Source organism: Diachasma alloeum, unplaced genomic scaffold (assembly GCF_001412515.2).
Source record: "Diachasma alloeum isolate Michigan unplaced genomic scaffold, Dall2.0 Dall_scaffold_00278, whole genome shotgun sequence".
NCBI lineage: Eukaryota > Metazoa > Arthropoda > Insecta > Hymenoptera > Braconidae > Diachasma > Diachasma alloeum.
In genome coordinates, this window is record NW_021680417.1 from 544,045 (window position 1) to 558,832 (window position 14,788).

Here is a 14,788-nt window from a genome sequence, read left to right on the forward strand (position 1 = left end):
GGCCTCGCCCTTCTGTTTTTTAACTGCACTCTGCTTTTTCGCTTTTTTGACTGCGGCGCGCTCAGCAGCAAGCTTTTTCTTTCTCTGGAGTTCTGTTTTATAATTCCGGCGGACGAATCGATTTATCCTTGAGTCGATTGTGTTTCGATTGTCTCATTATTCAAGTAAATCGACCGGCAAACGTCTAGTTATTCAGTCGTTCCATATTAGTTTTTATAATTCCGGTGGACGAATCGACTTATGCTTGAGTCGATTGTGTTTCGATCTTCGATATCCACTAGCTATCGACTTCCTGTGAAGTCAATTCATCTTTGATTCCAGCAATAATCTGAAATCTGAATCGAACTGCACCCGCATTAGAATCGATATACTGATCAAGTCGATTCTACAATCGACAGATCCGCCAGGGCTGTTGGCAATAGTTTATTCAATAGAATATTTTCGAACTTATCTGATTGGTCTTGAATTTGATATCATCACCGATCATAAGGCAGTTATCTTTTTGAATCAAACATTGTATCAAAGTGCTCGGTTAATTAGGGGGAGTTTATTTCTCCAAAGTTTCTCGTTTAAAGTATATCATTGTTCGGGCAAGGACAACATCGTAGCTGATTTTTTTATCAGACATCCTAGGGGAAAATTCGAAATCGAGACAGTGAATACACTAATCTCATCTAGTATTGAAATTGTTCTACCCGAAGAATTACCATTGAAAGATTGTTCACCTGATATTGTGGGATTATAAAAGGGAATTTAAAAATCTAGCTGAGAAACGAAGAGATGATGATGAATGGAAAGTTTATTTTGAGAATTATGAGAATGGTGTTTTGGCTGACGATTACTTGGTCACAAATAATTTACTATTTCACAAAGACTTGTGGATGAGAAGGTGGCAAGTGGTAATACCTCTTGAATTACAAAGGAATTTGATAGAGAATATTCATAATAAACTGGGACATCCAGGGGTGCAGAAAACATTGACTTATCTGAGAAATTTCTTTTATTGGAAGAAAATGAAGGAATCAGTCAAAAAATATGTCTTATTCTGTGATTTATGCCAATGAATCAAGTATCTGAATATTAAAATGGAAGGCGAGTATCAAATGGTCAATGCTGATTCGCCTAGTGATTTAGTATGAGTAGATTTTTATGGGCCTTTGCCAACATCAATTTGCGGAGTGGAATACATCTTTGTGCAAATAGACGTATTCACAAAGTATGTTAAGCTCTATCCAGTAAAGAAAGCAAATACGCATACTATCCTGAGAAAGATAATGGACGATTACATTCCAAACATGGCCAGGCCCAAACGCATACTCGCCGACCATGGCTCCCAGTTTACCTCACATTTGTGGAGGGAGACATTAGAGAGAGAAGGAATTCAAGTGTCTTTTTGCTCGATCCGACATCCACAAAGTAATCCCACGGAGAGGGTCATGAGGGAATTGGGGAGATTCTTTAGGGTATTTTGCGCAAATGCACACCCCAAATGGGCAAAATATACAAAAACAATTGAAAATCTGTTGAATGTCACATGTCATACCTCGACGGGATATGCTCCCTGCGAATTGCACTTTAACAAGAGACCTTCCGATGAAATTGAAAAATTCATAAAATGCCCAGAAATCGAAGATCCTGATTTACCAGAAAAACAATCGGATGCTCGACAGTATTTAATAAAAAAAATTGAATATCGACAAAAATCTCAAAAAAGTAGTTCGCAGATTGAATTGAATCTGAATGATAAAGTCTTAGTGAAGGTGCCACACCAATCAAAAGCCATTGATAAGAAAATTGCTAAATTTTTCCACATTTACGAAGGTCCATACTTAATCCCCAAAGTATTTGGTGCGAATGCATTTGAATTGACTGAAGTTGTTGATGTAAATAGAGTACTTGGAACATATAATCGTGTTTTGGTGGCGCGATCAGTTGCGAAGAGGCGGCTGGATTTGAAAGAAAGAACGTTAACCGCCGCTAACGATCCGCCGGCGCGTTTCCCTGCCACGAGCAAGGTGCTTTGCAAGGTCTAGCCCTGTCGTGGTGTCTTCGATGATACCAACACTGGTTGTTGCCGGGTGCTGGCGAGGTTGCTCGAGAATGGGATCGAGAGCGGGAGCGAGAACCTGCGACGCTTTGCCCTTTTAGGGCCGATGCCAGCTCGCAGATTGTGGCTTCGAGACGAGAAAAGCGTATCTCGAGGGCTGAGGACGTTGGCTCCTGGCCGTCATTGATGTGGGCTACCGGCAATGCAATCTCGTGCAGTTTGTCGGCGAGTGTTGCAAGCCTGTCGAGAGCCATGTCCGTTTGTGATGCCAGGATGGACTGCGTCGTCATCGGCAGTTGGCTGAGCCACTTGGTACGTAAAATATTGTTAGGAACCGTGTCGTCGAGACTCCTGAGGTGACGCAGGAATTTCGAGGGCTTCCTGTCACCCAGTACCTCTCGGTCGAGCAGTCTCGGGAGGGCGTGAGGCGTTCACCGGGCGCCTCCTTGAGACGTGTGTACGGTGTCTCGGTAGGCACATTCAAGAGGATATCCTGTACCTCAGCAGCGGCCTTGGGATCGAGATGAGACGAGGTATAGTAACACCTCGTTACTTGATCGTTAATCCCGGATAGATGAAACTGTCCCTCGAGCTGGGCGAACCATATCGCTGGACGTTCGGCATTCAAGGCGGGACATCGTATCGAAACGCGTTGGAGCGGGGCTCCATTGTCAGCTTCGCGCACCTCGACACTATCGGGCATTTTGTTTCGCGAAAAACAACACTAGAGAAAGTCTGAAAAATATTCACTGCGGCACAGCGTCCTTGGGTGCTCAGCAATGCACCGATATTCACGAAAAGAACTCGAATGGAGCGCGCGAACGATACAACACACGAGCGTACGTGACACACAAACCACTCACAAAGTGCACGATCGAAATGCACTCGAATTTCGCGGAACAGTCACGGCGTCAACGTGATATAATTAATAATCAAAGAAAATGCGAGAAAACTATTCACTTCAATCACGTCGGTGTCACCAGTTATGGCGGTTTGGTGCGGGTATCAAAAATAATAACTCGGTGTTGACAAGAACTGTATATTTAAAGGCAAGTGTTTCCATGCGTACTCAAAAGTAGATTGACCTCCTCCGCCGGGGAGCGTACGAGTTTATATATCTTCGTTTATCGAAGGTTCGAGAATTGTCCTGAAATTTCGTGAGGGACAACGACAGAATTATGTTTGTCTCGAATTCCGACGNGGTCTAGCCCTGTCGTGGTGTCTTCGATGATACCAACACTGGTTGTTGCCGGGTGCTGGCGAGGTTGCTCGAGAATGGGATCGAGAGCGGGAGCGAGAACCTGCGACGCTTTGCCCTTTTAGGGCCGATGCCAGCTCGCAGATTGTGGCTTCGAGACGAGAAAAGCGTATCTCGAGGGCTGAGGACGTTGGCTCCTGGCCGTCATTGATGTGGGCTACCGGCAATGCAATCTCGTGCAGTTTGTCGGCGAGTGTTGCAAGCCTGTCGAGAGCCATGTCCGTTTGTGATGCCAGGATGGACTGCGTCGTCATCGGCAGTTGGCTGAGCCACTTGGTACGTAAAATATTGTTAGGAACCGTGTCGTCGAGACTCCTGAGGTGACGCAGGAATTTCGAGGGCTTCCTGTCACCCAGTACCTCTCGGTCGAGCAGTCTCGGGAGGGCGTGAGGCGTTCACCGGGCGCCTCCTTGAGACGTGTGTACGGTGTCTCGGTAGGCACATTCAAGAGGATATCCTGTACCTCAGCAGCGGCCTTGGGATCGAGATGAGACGAGGTATAGTAACACCTCGTTACTTGATCGTTAATCCCGGATAGATGAAACTGTCCCTCGAGCTGGGCGAACCATATCGCTGGACGTTCGGCATTCAAGGCGGGACATCGTATCGAAACGCGTTGGAGCGGGGCTCCATTGTCAGCTTCGCGCACCTCGACACTATCGGGCATTTTGTTTCGCGAAAAACAACACTAGAGAAAGTCTGAAAAATATTCACTGCGGCACAGCGTCCTTGGGTGCTCAGCAATGCACCGATATTCACGAAAAGAACTCGAATGGAGCGCGCGAACGATACAACACACGAGCGTACGTGACACACAAACCACTCACAAAGTGCACGATCGAAATGCACTCGAATTTCGCGGAACAGTCACGGCGTCAACGTGATATAATTAATAATCAAAGAAAATGCGAGAAAACTATTCACTTCAATCACGTCGGTGTCACCAGTTATGGCGGTTTGGTGCGGGTATCAAAAATAATAACTCGGTGTTGACAAGAACTGTATATTTAAAGGCAAGTGTTTCCATGCGTACTCAAAAGTAGATTGACCTCCTCCGCCGGGGAGCGTACGAGTTTATATATCTTCGTTTATCGAAGGTTCGAGAATTGTCCTGAAATTTCGTGAGGGACAACGACAGAATTATGTTTGTCTCGAATTCCGACGTTTGGAATATTCGAGACGCTACGAAATAAATTCAAAAAATTGATCTATTGTGGCTCGCGCCACAAAAAATGTTAAATAAATAATGAAATTCACGAAAATTGATAATTTACGAGGGGGTGCAGGGGGAGGCATAATGACGCACGGTTTCAAAATTCACTCAAAAAGGGGAGGGGGTTTCCGAATCTATCTGAGATACCTTCTATCTCTCCATTTGTATGCGTTGATTAAATAAAAAAAATTGTTAGATAAAAAATGAAAATCTCGAGAATTGAGACTGCGAGGGGGCCGAAGGGGGAGGTACGACAACAGAAGTTTGCAAATTTTACCCAATAAGGAGAGGAGGTTCCCGAATCTGACTGAGTCAACCCCACGCATTGAATAAAAAAATTGTTGAAGAAAAATTATTAACAGAAATCGTTGAATAAACAATGAAAATCGCGAAAATTGATAATTTAAGAGGGGGTGCAAGGGGGAGGTATGATGGCCGATGGTTGCAAATTTTACTCAACAAGGGGAGGGGGTTTCAGAATCTATCTGAGCTACCCCCCATCCTTCCGTTAGCATGCGATGATTGAATAAAAATAAGTTAAATAAAAAATGCAAATCTCGAAAATTGAGAATTTATCAGGGGCTGGAAGCGTGAGGTATGATGAGGAAGGGTTGCGAATTTTACCCAACAAGGGAACTCACTGAGCCACCCCTATCCCTCTATTCGCATGCGTTATTTAAATAAAATTAAAATATTTGAATAAAAAATGAAAATCTTTGATAATTTAAATTTCACGAGAAAGTTGAAAGAAGAGAGATGATGGCGCAGCGTTGCAAATTTTACCCAACAGGAGGAGGGGGTTCCAGAATCTATCTGAGCCACCCCCGATCCCTCCGTTGGCATGGATTACTTACATAATTAAAAAAGTTCTTGAATAAAGAATGAAAATTTCGTTAATTAACATTTCACGAGGGGCGGAAGCGGGAGGTACGACGACGGAATGTTGCCAATTTTATTCAACAAGGAGAGGAGGTTCCTGAATCTGACTGAGCCACCCCCGTGCGTTGATTTAAAAAATTGAAAAAAATAAATAAACAATGAAAATCGCGGCAATTGAAACTTTGCGAGGGGAGGAAGGGGGAGGTGCGACGCGGAGTGTTGGAAATTTTCCCATCACGGGGAGGGGGTTTCAGAACCTTTCTGAGCCACCCCCATCCCTCCGTTCCTATGCGTTTTTTGGGTGGAAGGGGAAGGTGTGATGGCGGAGGGTTGCAAATTTTACCCAAAGAGGGAAGGGGGTTTCAGAATATAAAAATTAAAATTTTTTCTTCTCGTATACCCTTTCGGGTCTTTACGATTTGTTCCCTTCCCACCCCCCTCAATCCCCTGTACCGCATTTGCCGAAGGGAGGGAAAACCTCATCCGAGGAAAAAACCTGCCCTGGTACAGTCGTCCTTTTGACGGGAGTACCGCTCGGCAGTGAAACTGTGAGATTAGAGCGCTATAAATTTTGACCGCCGGTGCTGGGAAGCAAACCCGGATCATTGGCATACGAGTCTAGCACTCTAACCGCACGGCCACTACCGTCGGTGGTTTCAGAATATATTTGATCCCTTCGTTAGTATGCGTTGATTGAATAAAAAAATTTTATCAGGGCCGCGAGGGAGGAGGAAGATTCAACCCTAACACTTTCTGATCCTCATATTCGGGCTCTTACAATCTGACCTTTAGATTTTGATCCTTCTGATCCTCATATTTTTACTCTTCATTCAATGTTAGAACTTGTGAATTAAGGAAAATATACACATACATATAAGAAGAATGGAACTAATGAATTTAAATAGATCTAATCATGAAGACAGAATCACAACGAAAATAAAGTAAAATGAAATAGTATACATTAATCTAGCGATGGGCGCGAAGCACCCGTTCGATAGTGTTACAATATAGGGGTAAAAATGTAAAGGTCACAAAGGGAAACATTAATTGTTTACTGAATTATTAACTCAATAAACCATTAACTTAATTCTTAAGCAAAGTTATCTATCGACAAATTAATGAATGACTTAATTTATCGATTCATTAGTATAGTTTCAGGTAAGACTCTAAAATGGTCTTACATTTTCGATCTTAATCGCTGCATCAATTTTACGTTGTCAACCGATCTTTCATCTTACCGAACTTAAATCTACCTAGAGATTTTTTAATCAGACCCGTTTTCAATCTTAAAGTTGCGATCTCAAAATTTAAGATCGAAACAGGACTCATGAACGATCTCAACGTTCCACCAGCATTCTTGAAGCGCGCGATGAGGGAATCGCTCATCGGCTTCTCGTAAGGATAGAGGCAAATATCGCCACAGGTGGCGCTATCCGGGGTTCAGCGTCACAAGTCCCATATCCGTAACATGTGGAAAATTTTGGCCGAGGAAGAAAATTTTTTTTTTCTACTCAACCCTGATCGATAGACAACTTTTAGCACCACAGGAGTGAACTAGAAGAGTGACTTGAGGCATATAAAAAAAAATTAGCCAAATACTTTTACATTTAGTGTATATTTCTTATGAAGTGAAAATTTTTGTGAGGGAATCGTTCTTAGCGCGCCTAGTGACGGGTTAAGTTCCGTAAGATCTTATGTTAAGATCGGAAATTGGTCTGATTTTAAGACCGTTTATCGGACTTCCTGTTTTAAGTCTTAGTTTCAGACCGCTCGTAAGATCGGAGTTTTTACAGTGTGNTTTAGATTTTGATCCTTCTGATCCTCATATTTTTACTCTTCATTCAATGTTAGAACTTGTGAATTAAGGAAAATATACACATACATATAAGAAGAATGGAACTAATGAATTTAAATAGATCTAATCATGAAGACAGAATCACAACGAAAATAAAGTAAAATGAAATAGTATACATTAATCTAGCGATGGGCGCGAAGCACCCGTTCGATAGTGTTACAATATAGGGGTAAAAATGTAAAGGTCACAAAGGGAAACATTAATTGTTTACTGAATTATTAACTCAATAAACCATTAACTTAATTCTTAAGCAAAGTTATCTATCGACAAATTAATGAATGACTTAATTTATCGATTCATTAGTATAGTTTCAGGTAAGACTCTAAAATGGTCTTACATTTTCGATCTTAATCGCTGCATCAATTTTACGTTGTCAACCGATCTTTCATCTTACCGAACTTAAATCTACCTAGAGATTTTTTAATCAGACCCGTTTTCAATCTTAAAGTTGCGATCTCAAAATTTAAGATCGAAACAGGACTCATGAACGATCTCAACGTTCCACCAGCATTCTTGAAGCGCGCGATGAGGGAATCGCTCATCGGCTTCTCGTAAGGATAGAGGCAAATATCGCCACAGGTGGCGCTATCCGGGGTTCAGCGTCACAAGTCCCATATCCGTAACATGTGGAAAATTTTGGCCGAGGAAGAAAATTTTTTTTTTCTACTCAACCCTGATCGATAGACAACTTTTAGCACCACAGGAGTGAACTAGAAGAGTGACTTGAGGCATATAAAAAAAAATTAGCCAAATACTTTTACATTTAGTGTATATTTCTTATGAAGTGAAAATTTTTGTGAGGGAATCGTTCTTAGCGCGCCTAGTGACGGGTTAAGTTCCGTAAGATCTTATGTTAAGATCGGAAATTGGTCTGATTTTAAGACCGTTTATCGGACTTCCTGTTTTAAGTCTTAGTTTCAGACCGCTCGTAAGATCGGAGTTTTTACAGTGTGTTTACAGTTGGACCATTTTTCCATTTACACGACGTAATTAACTGATTCAAGGGACGTATAGATAGATAAATCTATTCAAGTGCGTTAAATATCCATGAGCCCGCCCTGCATGATCGCAATTTTTTAATTTTCAATAGATAAAGAAACAATTAGATTTTTTTCAGATTTTTCAGGACACTATTGCAGGCAGCATAAGATTTTCAAAATTCTTATGCGGTTATCCCTATAATCAAGAGGATGAAACAAAAATTCGACATTTGAGTGAGTAAATACTTACATTCAGACTAATATCTTTTAAATGCTATTTCCAGAGGCTTGAAGAACAGAATAGATAACCTATCACGATTTTGAACTCATTTTTCACTGAATTAACAAGTAGGATTTTTGTTTAAATGACGGATTTTGAGGAACGTCTGGTAGCGTTCTACCATTAACGAATTCATTTCGAACCTCATCAAATGATTTTTCAATTATCTTTTCGTCATCTTAGACATTGGTATTTATCTTGTCTTATTCTGAATGGAACAAAAATGCAAAAGAAAATTCGTCCATTTCTGAAGAGTGACAAGTGTACGAATTATCCGGCCTCATCATGAAGGCCATATACCTGAAACGGAGAGGGTCAGCTAACTGGCTAGACCTCTCTTCAAAAGGGACCAAACGTTTTATTACCCTCAGTATATCGTAGTCTACCTTTTTAATTCTAATGTTAAATTTTTCTATTCAGTCGTAATTTTAATACTAAATTTTCATCTTGATTTTCTGCATTCAATGACAATTCCAACACAGCTCGATTGAAAAAAATATCTCAATTGAAAGTGAAGGTACTCAAATTTCTGGAATTGCTCATTTGGAATTCAATATTAAATTTCAATTCAAGTGAGAATCAAATTATTGAATCGCGATTGAGGAAGGACAATAATTCTCATGCTAAAACATCGAAGGAAATGGGAAGTGCAAAGACGTACTACTTTTCGATACTAGTGCGTGAAGTGTTTTTTTGAAGTTTTTTTTTTTTTCAAGAAAACATATTTTAGCAGTATCGAACAATATTATTCATCAACGAGTGCTTGAAGTCACGAATTTACGCCGGCAGTCGTGCATAAAAAGTTACTTTACACACTAGTAATGAAAATTAGGTGTGGCTCAATGCTTAGAAGTTTTATCATTTATTTGACAATTTTATGATAAATATAACGTGAAATCAATACATAATAATCAGTGCTAAGACTAAATTTCAATGCGTATCACCTGAAGTTTCCGGGGATCTATCATTAAAATATTTTGTCAATGAAAATTCCAAATGCTCCTTATCACAACCCGATGATGATTCTCGGAACTTTTGTACAACTAACATTAGATTTTGTTTACTCGTTTCATCTCTTGTAAGCAAATCATTATATTCACTTACGAGAGCTGCACTCCTTTCAGCGATATCATTTGTTACATGAAGAGATTTGACGATTTTCAAGGCTGTAGAAAAATCGTCTCGTGTCTCCCATGCGGTTGGACCCTCATCGAGAAAACTATGATCTATTTTTTAAATTTCAAAAAATCTAATTGTATTCTCATTAACTAATGAATCTATACTCAACTCACGAATCACATCTAGATCTTTCATTCCGTTTTTCCTTTACTCTCTACATTTTGTTACGGCAGAACGAGATTTGATAGCCTGACACATCTTTCTCTTGCATTCTACACTCACATTATCATCAGAAAGGGTTAATTAATTCGCGGGCTAATTAATTGATTAATTACTTAACATATTATTGGACTTCAGTGGAAACTATTCACGACGGAATCATTCCACCCCACGGGGTGGGTGGGTAAGGGGGTTGATTAATTCGCGGGGTAATCAATTTATTAACCAATTGATGAGCACATTTCAAAGCAAACACTAACTTTGCGTTCGACGCTCGTGAGGGGGGGGGGGCAATTGAATCTTCGAATTCATTTTCCCGACATTTGCAATGAATCGACAAACACTTTCCAGAATAAAAACACCACGTGATTAATTGGAAAAAATGCACAATTTATTCGTTCCATTCAATATTACAACTTTCATGACACCCATACGCCCGACACACGCGCAAACGCATTCCGACACACACACACACACAAACACATACCCCTCCTAGGAACTGTAGGACCTTGACGACGGTGGAGGGGCTTAAGGGATTTTCCCGAACTAAGAAGCAGTTCATACCCCCCAATATTAAAGTGTTCACCGTGCTGATTTCTGGAAGGCACCAGGGGTAATTGGCGTCGCAAACGGTGGCCCTGGGGCATCGGGTCCAACTCCAGGTGTATTAAGTGGCTCAGCCTCAGTAACCGGGGCTCTACTGAGGTAGTCCGTTATTTCCCTAGGTACTCGTGGGAACAAGATGGAAGCAAATACAAACAAAAAAATTGAAGAGGTGGAGCAGGGCAACTTGACTCAGAAATTGGAGCCAACTGACGCAGCCAGAAAGAAGGAGAAAATGTGGGACAGGCATGAACAGCTTATTGCTGATTTGATGAACTACATGACGGAGAAGAGGAGCATCAACGCTCAGGCCCGAGAGTTGGAGAGCTCCATCAGCACCTCAGTTAAACGGTTGAGACAATTAGGCGGACATGCAGGGCAGACAAGGCAAATGTTGGTCACACCAGCATCATTACTTTTAGGGCGAACGCGGACGCTGTCTGAATACACTGTGACCTCGATGGACTCAGAGTTTGAGGAGAAGAACTCAGCTTTTTCTGACAACAGCAAGGTTTCCAGGATGAAGAGGAAGTCGCGAGAATCACCACCGACGGACACCAAGGACCCCAAGAAGAAGAAGAAAGATGAGACGAAGGTTGCTCAGGTCCAGAGCAAGGAGAAGGACGCACCTGCAGCGTCGTCGAACTGGGAGAAGGTCAAGACCAGAAAGGAGAGGCAGCTGCAACGGTCAGAAAAGCCTAATAAGAACGAGGAGAAGAAAAAGAAGCAAAGGGTACCGGTGACGAGGCCAAATGCTCTGATTGTACGCATGAAGGACAAGCAGCAGTATTCGGAGGTGCTCAAACGAGTGAAGGGGCAGATATCTTCCGAGCAGACTCGTGAGTGCGTTGACAAAGTTCGCAGAACGACCACGGGAGATATACTGATCATCCTTTCGAAGGATAAGGAGAACGAATCTGATAGCTTACACAAGGCGATAGCCGAGCTCCTTGGAAACGAGGCTGATGTCCTCAGTAAAGGGCCACAGGAGGATCTCGAGATCAAAGATCTCGACGAGCTGACGACGAAGGAAGAGGTGCTTGAAGCCCTGAAACTCGCAGCTGGGGTGGATTGTCAAATCCCCCCCGACGCGATCAGGTCTTTGCGCAAGGCCTACGGAAGAACCCAGACTGCATCCGTGACGGTGGCTGCAGCGGTCGCGAAGAAAGTCCTAGGCGAACGGGGCAAGATTCGCATAGGATGGGTAAACTGCCGGATCCGAAGGGTGGAGAGATTGGTCAAGTGCTTCAAGTGCTGGCACTATGGTCATCTCGCCATCAAGTGCAAGAGTGAAGTGGACCAGGCAAAACTCTGCACAAAGTGTGGAGAAGTCGGACACAAGACCGCCACCTGTGAGAAGGAAGCTCGTTGCTCACTATGTGCTGAGAAAGACCAAACGAAGAACTGTGCTCATATTGCTGGTAGCGGCAAATGCCCTGTATTCAGGGAGGCACTCCAGAAGATGAAGAGTAAACGGTAATGCGGATACTACAGCTCAACCTCAATCACTGTGAGGCCGCATATGATCTGCTTATGCAAACGGTGCGAGGGCTGAAGATTGATCTGGCTATGATTTCGGAGCCGTACCGACACCTCGGCACCCAATCCTGGGTTACTGATGCCAATGGCGGGGCAGTAATCTGGGCTTGTGGGAACAGGCCTTTTCAAGACACCGGAAGCAGGAACGGCTACGTGAAGGCGAAGATCGATGGAATTCACGTCTACAGCTGTTATGCCCCACCGAGTCTCAGCATCGATGAGTTCACAGACTTCCTGGACAGGCTGACTGTGGATGCCAAGCAACACTTTCCCGTGGTGATAGCTGGTGACTTCAATGCCTGGGCAGTTGACTGGGGTAGTAAGGTGATAAACGCTAAGGGTAAAGCTGTTCTGGAAGCCATGTCCGCTTTGGACGTGATCTTGCTGAACAGAGGAGATGAACCAACCTTCATGCGGGGAGAGGCGAGCTCAATTGTGAATCTTAACTTCGTGAGTGGTGCTCTGGCTAAGAGAAACTACTCATGGAGCATAGCTGATATATATACGGCTAGTGACCACCGAGCCATACTTTGGGAGATATGTTCCAACCAGAAGGTCGCATCAACAGCCAAGAAGACCAACAGCGTTGGCTGGAGAGTGAGCACTTTCGACCCAAGCTCATTTGCGGTAGCATTAGATGACCATCCAATCGCTGACACAGATGCGACTTTGAAGGCGCAGAGCATCAGGAGGAAGGTGAGTAAAGCCTGCGACGCCACAATGACGGGAAAGCGGACCACAAATCGACATCCACCAGTGTACTGGTAGAATGAGACCATCGCTGTGCTACGGAAGGAGTGCAACGCAGCCAGGAGGTCATCTCAGCGTGGTAGGAAAAGTCCCAACTTCATGGAGTTGGAGATGAAGTACAAGAAGGCACGGCGAAAGCTCAGCAAAGCCATCAAGCATAGCAAGAGGCAATGCTGGAGCGAGCTCCTTAGCGAGGTGGAGACCGACCCATGGGGGAGGCCCTACAGGGTGGTGATGGCACGAGTCAAGAGTCAATCAATGCCATCACCATCGTGTCCGGTGCTCCTGAACAGAACTGTGGAGACGCTGTTCCCAAGTCAACCGGAATTTCGCCGCAACTCTGAACCATGGGAAGGAGAAATTGTCCCGGAGATCACCAGGGAAGAGCTGATGGAGGCCTGCAAAAGACTGGGAAACTCCAAAGCTCCAGGGCTGGACGGAATCCCGAACATCGCGTTGAAGCTGGCCATTAACACGATGTCAGAGCAGTTCCTGGATGTTTACAACGAGTGCCTCAGAGAGGGCATCTTTGTTGCTATGTGGAAGCAGCAGAGGTTGGTACTGCTCCCAAAGGGGAATAAACCACCGGACGAACCTTCATCTTACCGTCCCCTCTGCATGCTCGATACTGCTGGCAAGATTCTCGAGCGTATCATCCACCAGAGGATAGAAGCTGCCGTGGAACCCGCGCTTGCTGGGAATCAATATGGTTTTCGGAAAAGCCGGTCCACACTTGATGCCATCAACCTTGTCGTCGAAACCGCTAGGAAAGCGATTGAAGGGGAACGATGGTTGAATGGCACTAAGGAGTATTGCTTGGTGGTGACTCTGGACATCAAGAACGCCTTCAATTCAGCTAGGTGGGACTGCATCATGGAGGCTCTTGCCAAACTGGACGTGCCGGGCTACTTGCGGAGGATGGTCAGTAGCTATTTCAGCAAAAGGGTCCTCATGTATGATACCGAGACTGGGCCTAAGAAGTACAAAGTGACAGGAGGAGTACCCCAAGGTTCAGTCCTGGGTCCCCTCCTGTGGAACATCATGTACGACGGGCTCCTGAAGCTGAAACTGCCCTCGCGGACTAAGCTTGTGGCTGTGGTCATCATCAGGAAACACTTGGAGGACATGAAGCGTGTTTTCAGCATAACGTTCGAGACGATCCGCTGCTGGATGGATTCTGTTGGACTGAGCCTAGCGGAACAGAAGACGGAAGCCGTATTGATCACCAGCAGGAAGAAGATCGAGACGATCACNATTCTGTTGGACTGAGCCTAGCGGAACAGAAGACGGAAGCCGTATTGACCACCAGCAGGAAGAAGATCGAGACGATCACACTGCAAGTCGGGTCTTGTGAAATCACCTCCTAGCCATTCATCCGATACCCGGGAGTGATGATCGATGCACAACTGAATTTCAAGCAGCAAGCTGAGCACGTGGGGACTAAGGTATCTGGTGTGAGATCCACCTTATCACGCCTCATGCCAAACATCGGGGGACCCAAGCAGAGGAGACGAGCACTACTGTCCTCAGTGATTACTTCCGTGCTCACATATGCCATCCCCATCTGGGGAACAGTCCTACAACTACAGGAAGCACGACGTAAGATCGCACCAGTCTATCGACTCAGTGCCCTTAGAGTCGCAAGTGCATATCGGACGGTTTCTGAGGACGCAGTGTGTGTCATCGCAGGAATGTTGCCGATCGAGATTTTGGCTGAGGAGCGGAAAGCTCTGTATGAGCGTAGAAGATCCGAAGTGCTGAGTCCCGAGGAGTTGACGTCTGAAGAAAGGCGAAACAGCCTAAGGCGATGGCAGCTGAAGTGGAACAACTCCACCGAGGGGAGATGGACTCATCGCCTGATCCCTAAAGTGGATGTCTGGCTAAATCGCGGACACGGGGAGGTGAACTACTACCTGACGCAGATGCTTTCTGGGCACGGATGCTTTAGAGCGTATCTTCATAAATTCAAGCATGAAGATTCCTCGAAATGTCCAACCTGCCCAGAAGTGGATGATGATGCGGAGCATGTGTTCTTCGCATGCCCGC

General features: G+C 44.3%; 2 protein-coding genes across 2 annotated transcripts; one reads left to right on the plus strand and one right to left on the minus strand.

Moving 5' to 3' along the window:
- Window positions 1–1,977: 1,977 nt before the first annotated feature.
- On the minus strand, window positions 1,978–2,750 carry LOC107038153. The gene is made up of 2 exons (XM_015257070.1): window positions 2,443–2,750; window positions 1,978–2,398 (listed from the first exon to the last, which is right to left on the minus strand). The coding sequence occupies exons 1-2, from the start codon at window positions 2,748–2,750 to the stop codon at window positions 1,978–1,980; spliced, it is 729 nt and encodes a 242-aa protein (XP_015112556.1).
- A 7,842-nt stretch (window positions 2,751–10,592) lies between these two features.
- LOC107038155 lies at window positions 10,593–11,933 on the plus strand. The gene has a single exon (XM_015257071.1). The coding sequence runs from the start codon at window positions 10,593–10,595 to the stop codon at window positions 11,931–11,933; it is 1,341 nt and encodes a 446-aa protein (XP_015112557.1).
- The last annotated feature ends 2,855 nt before the right edge of the window (window positions 11,934–14,788 follow it).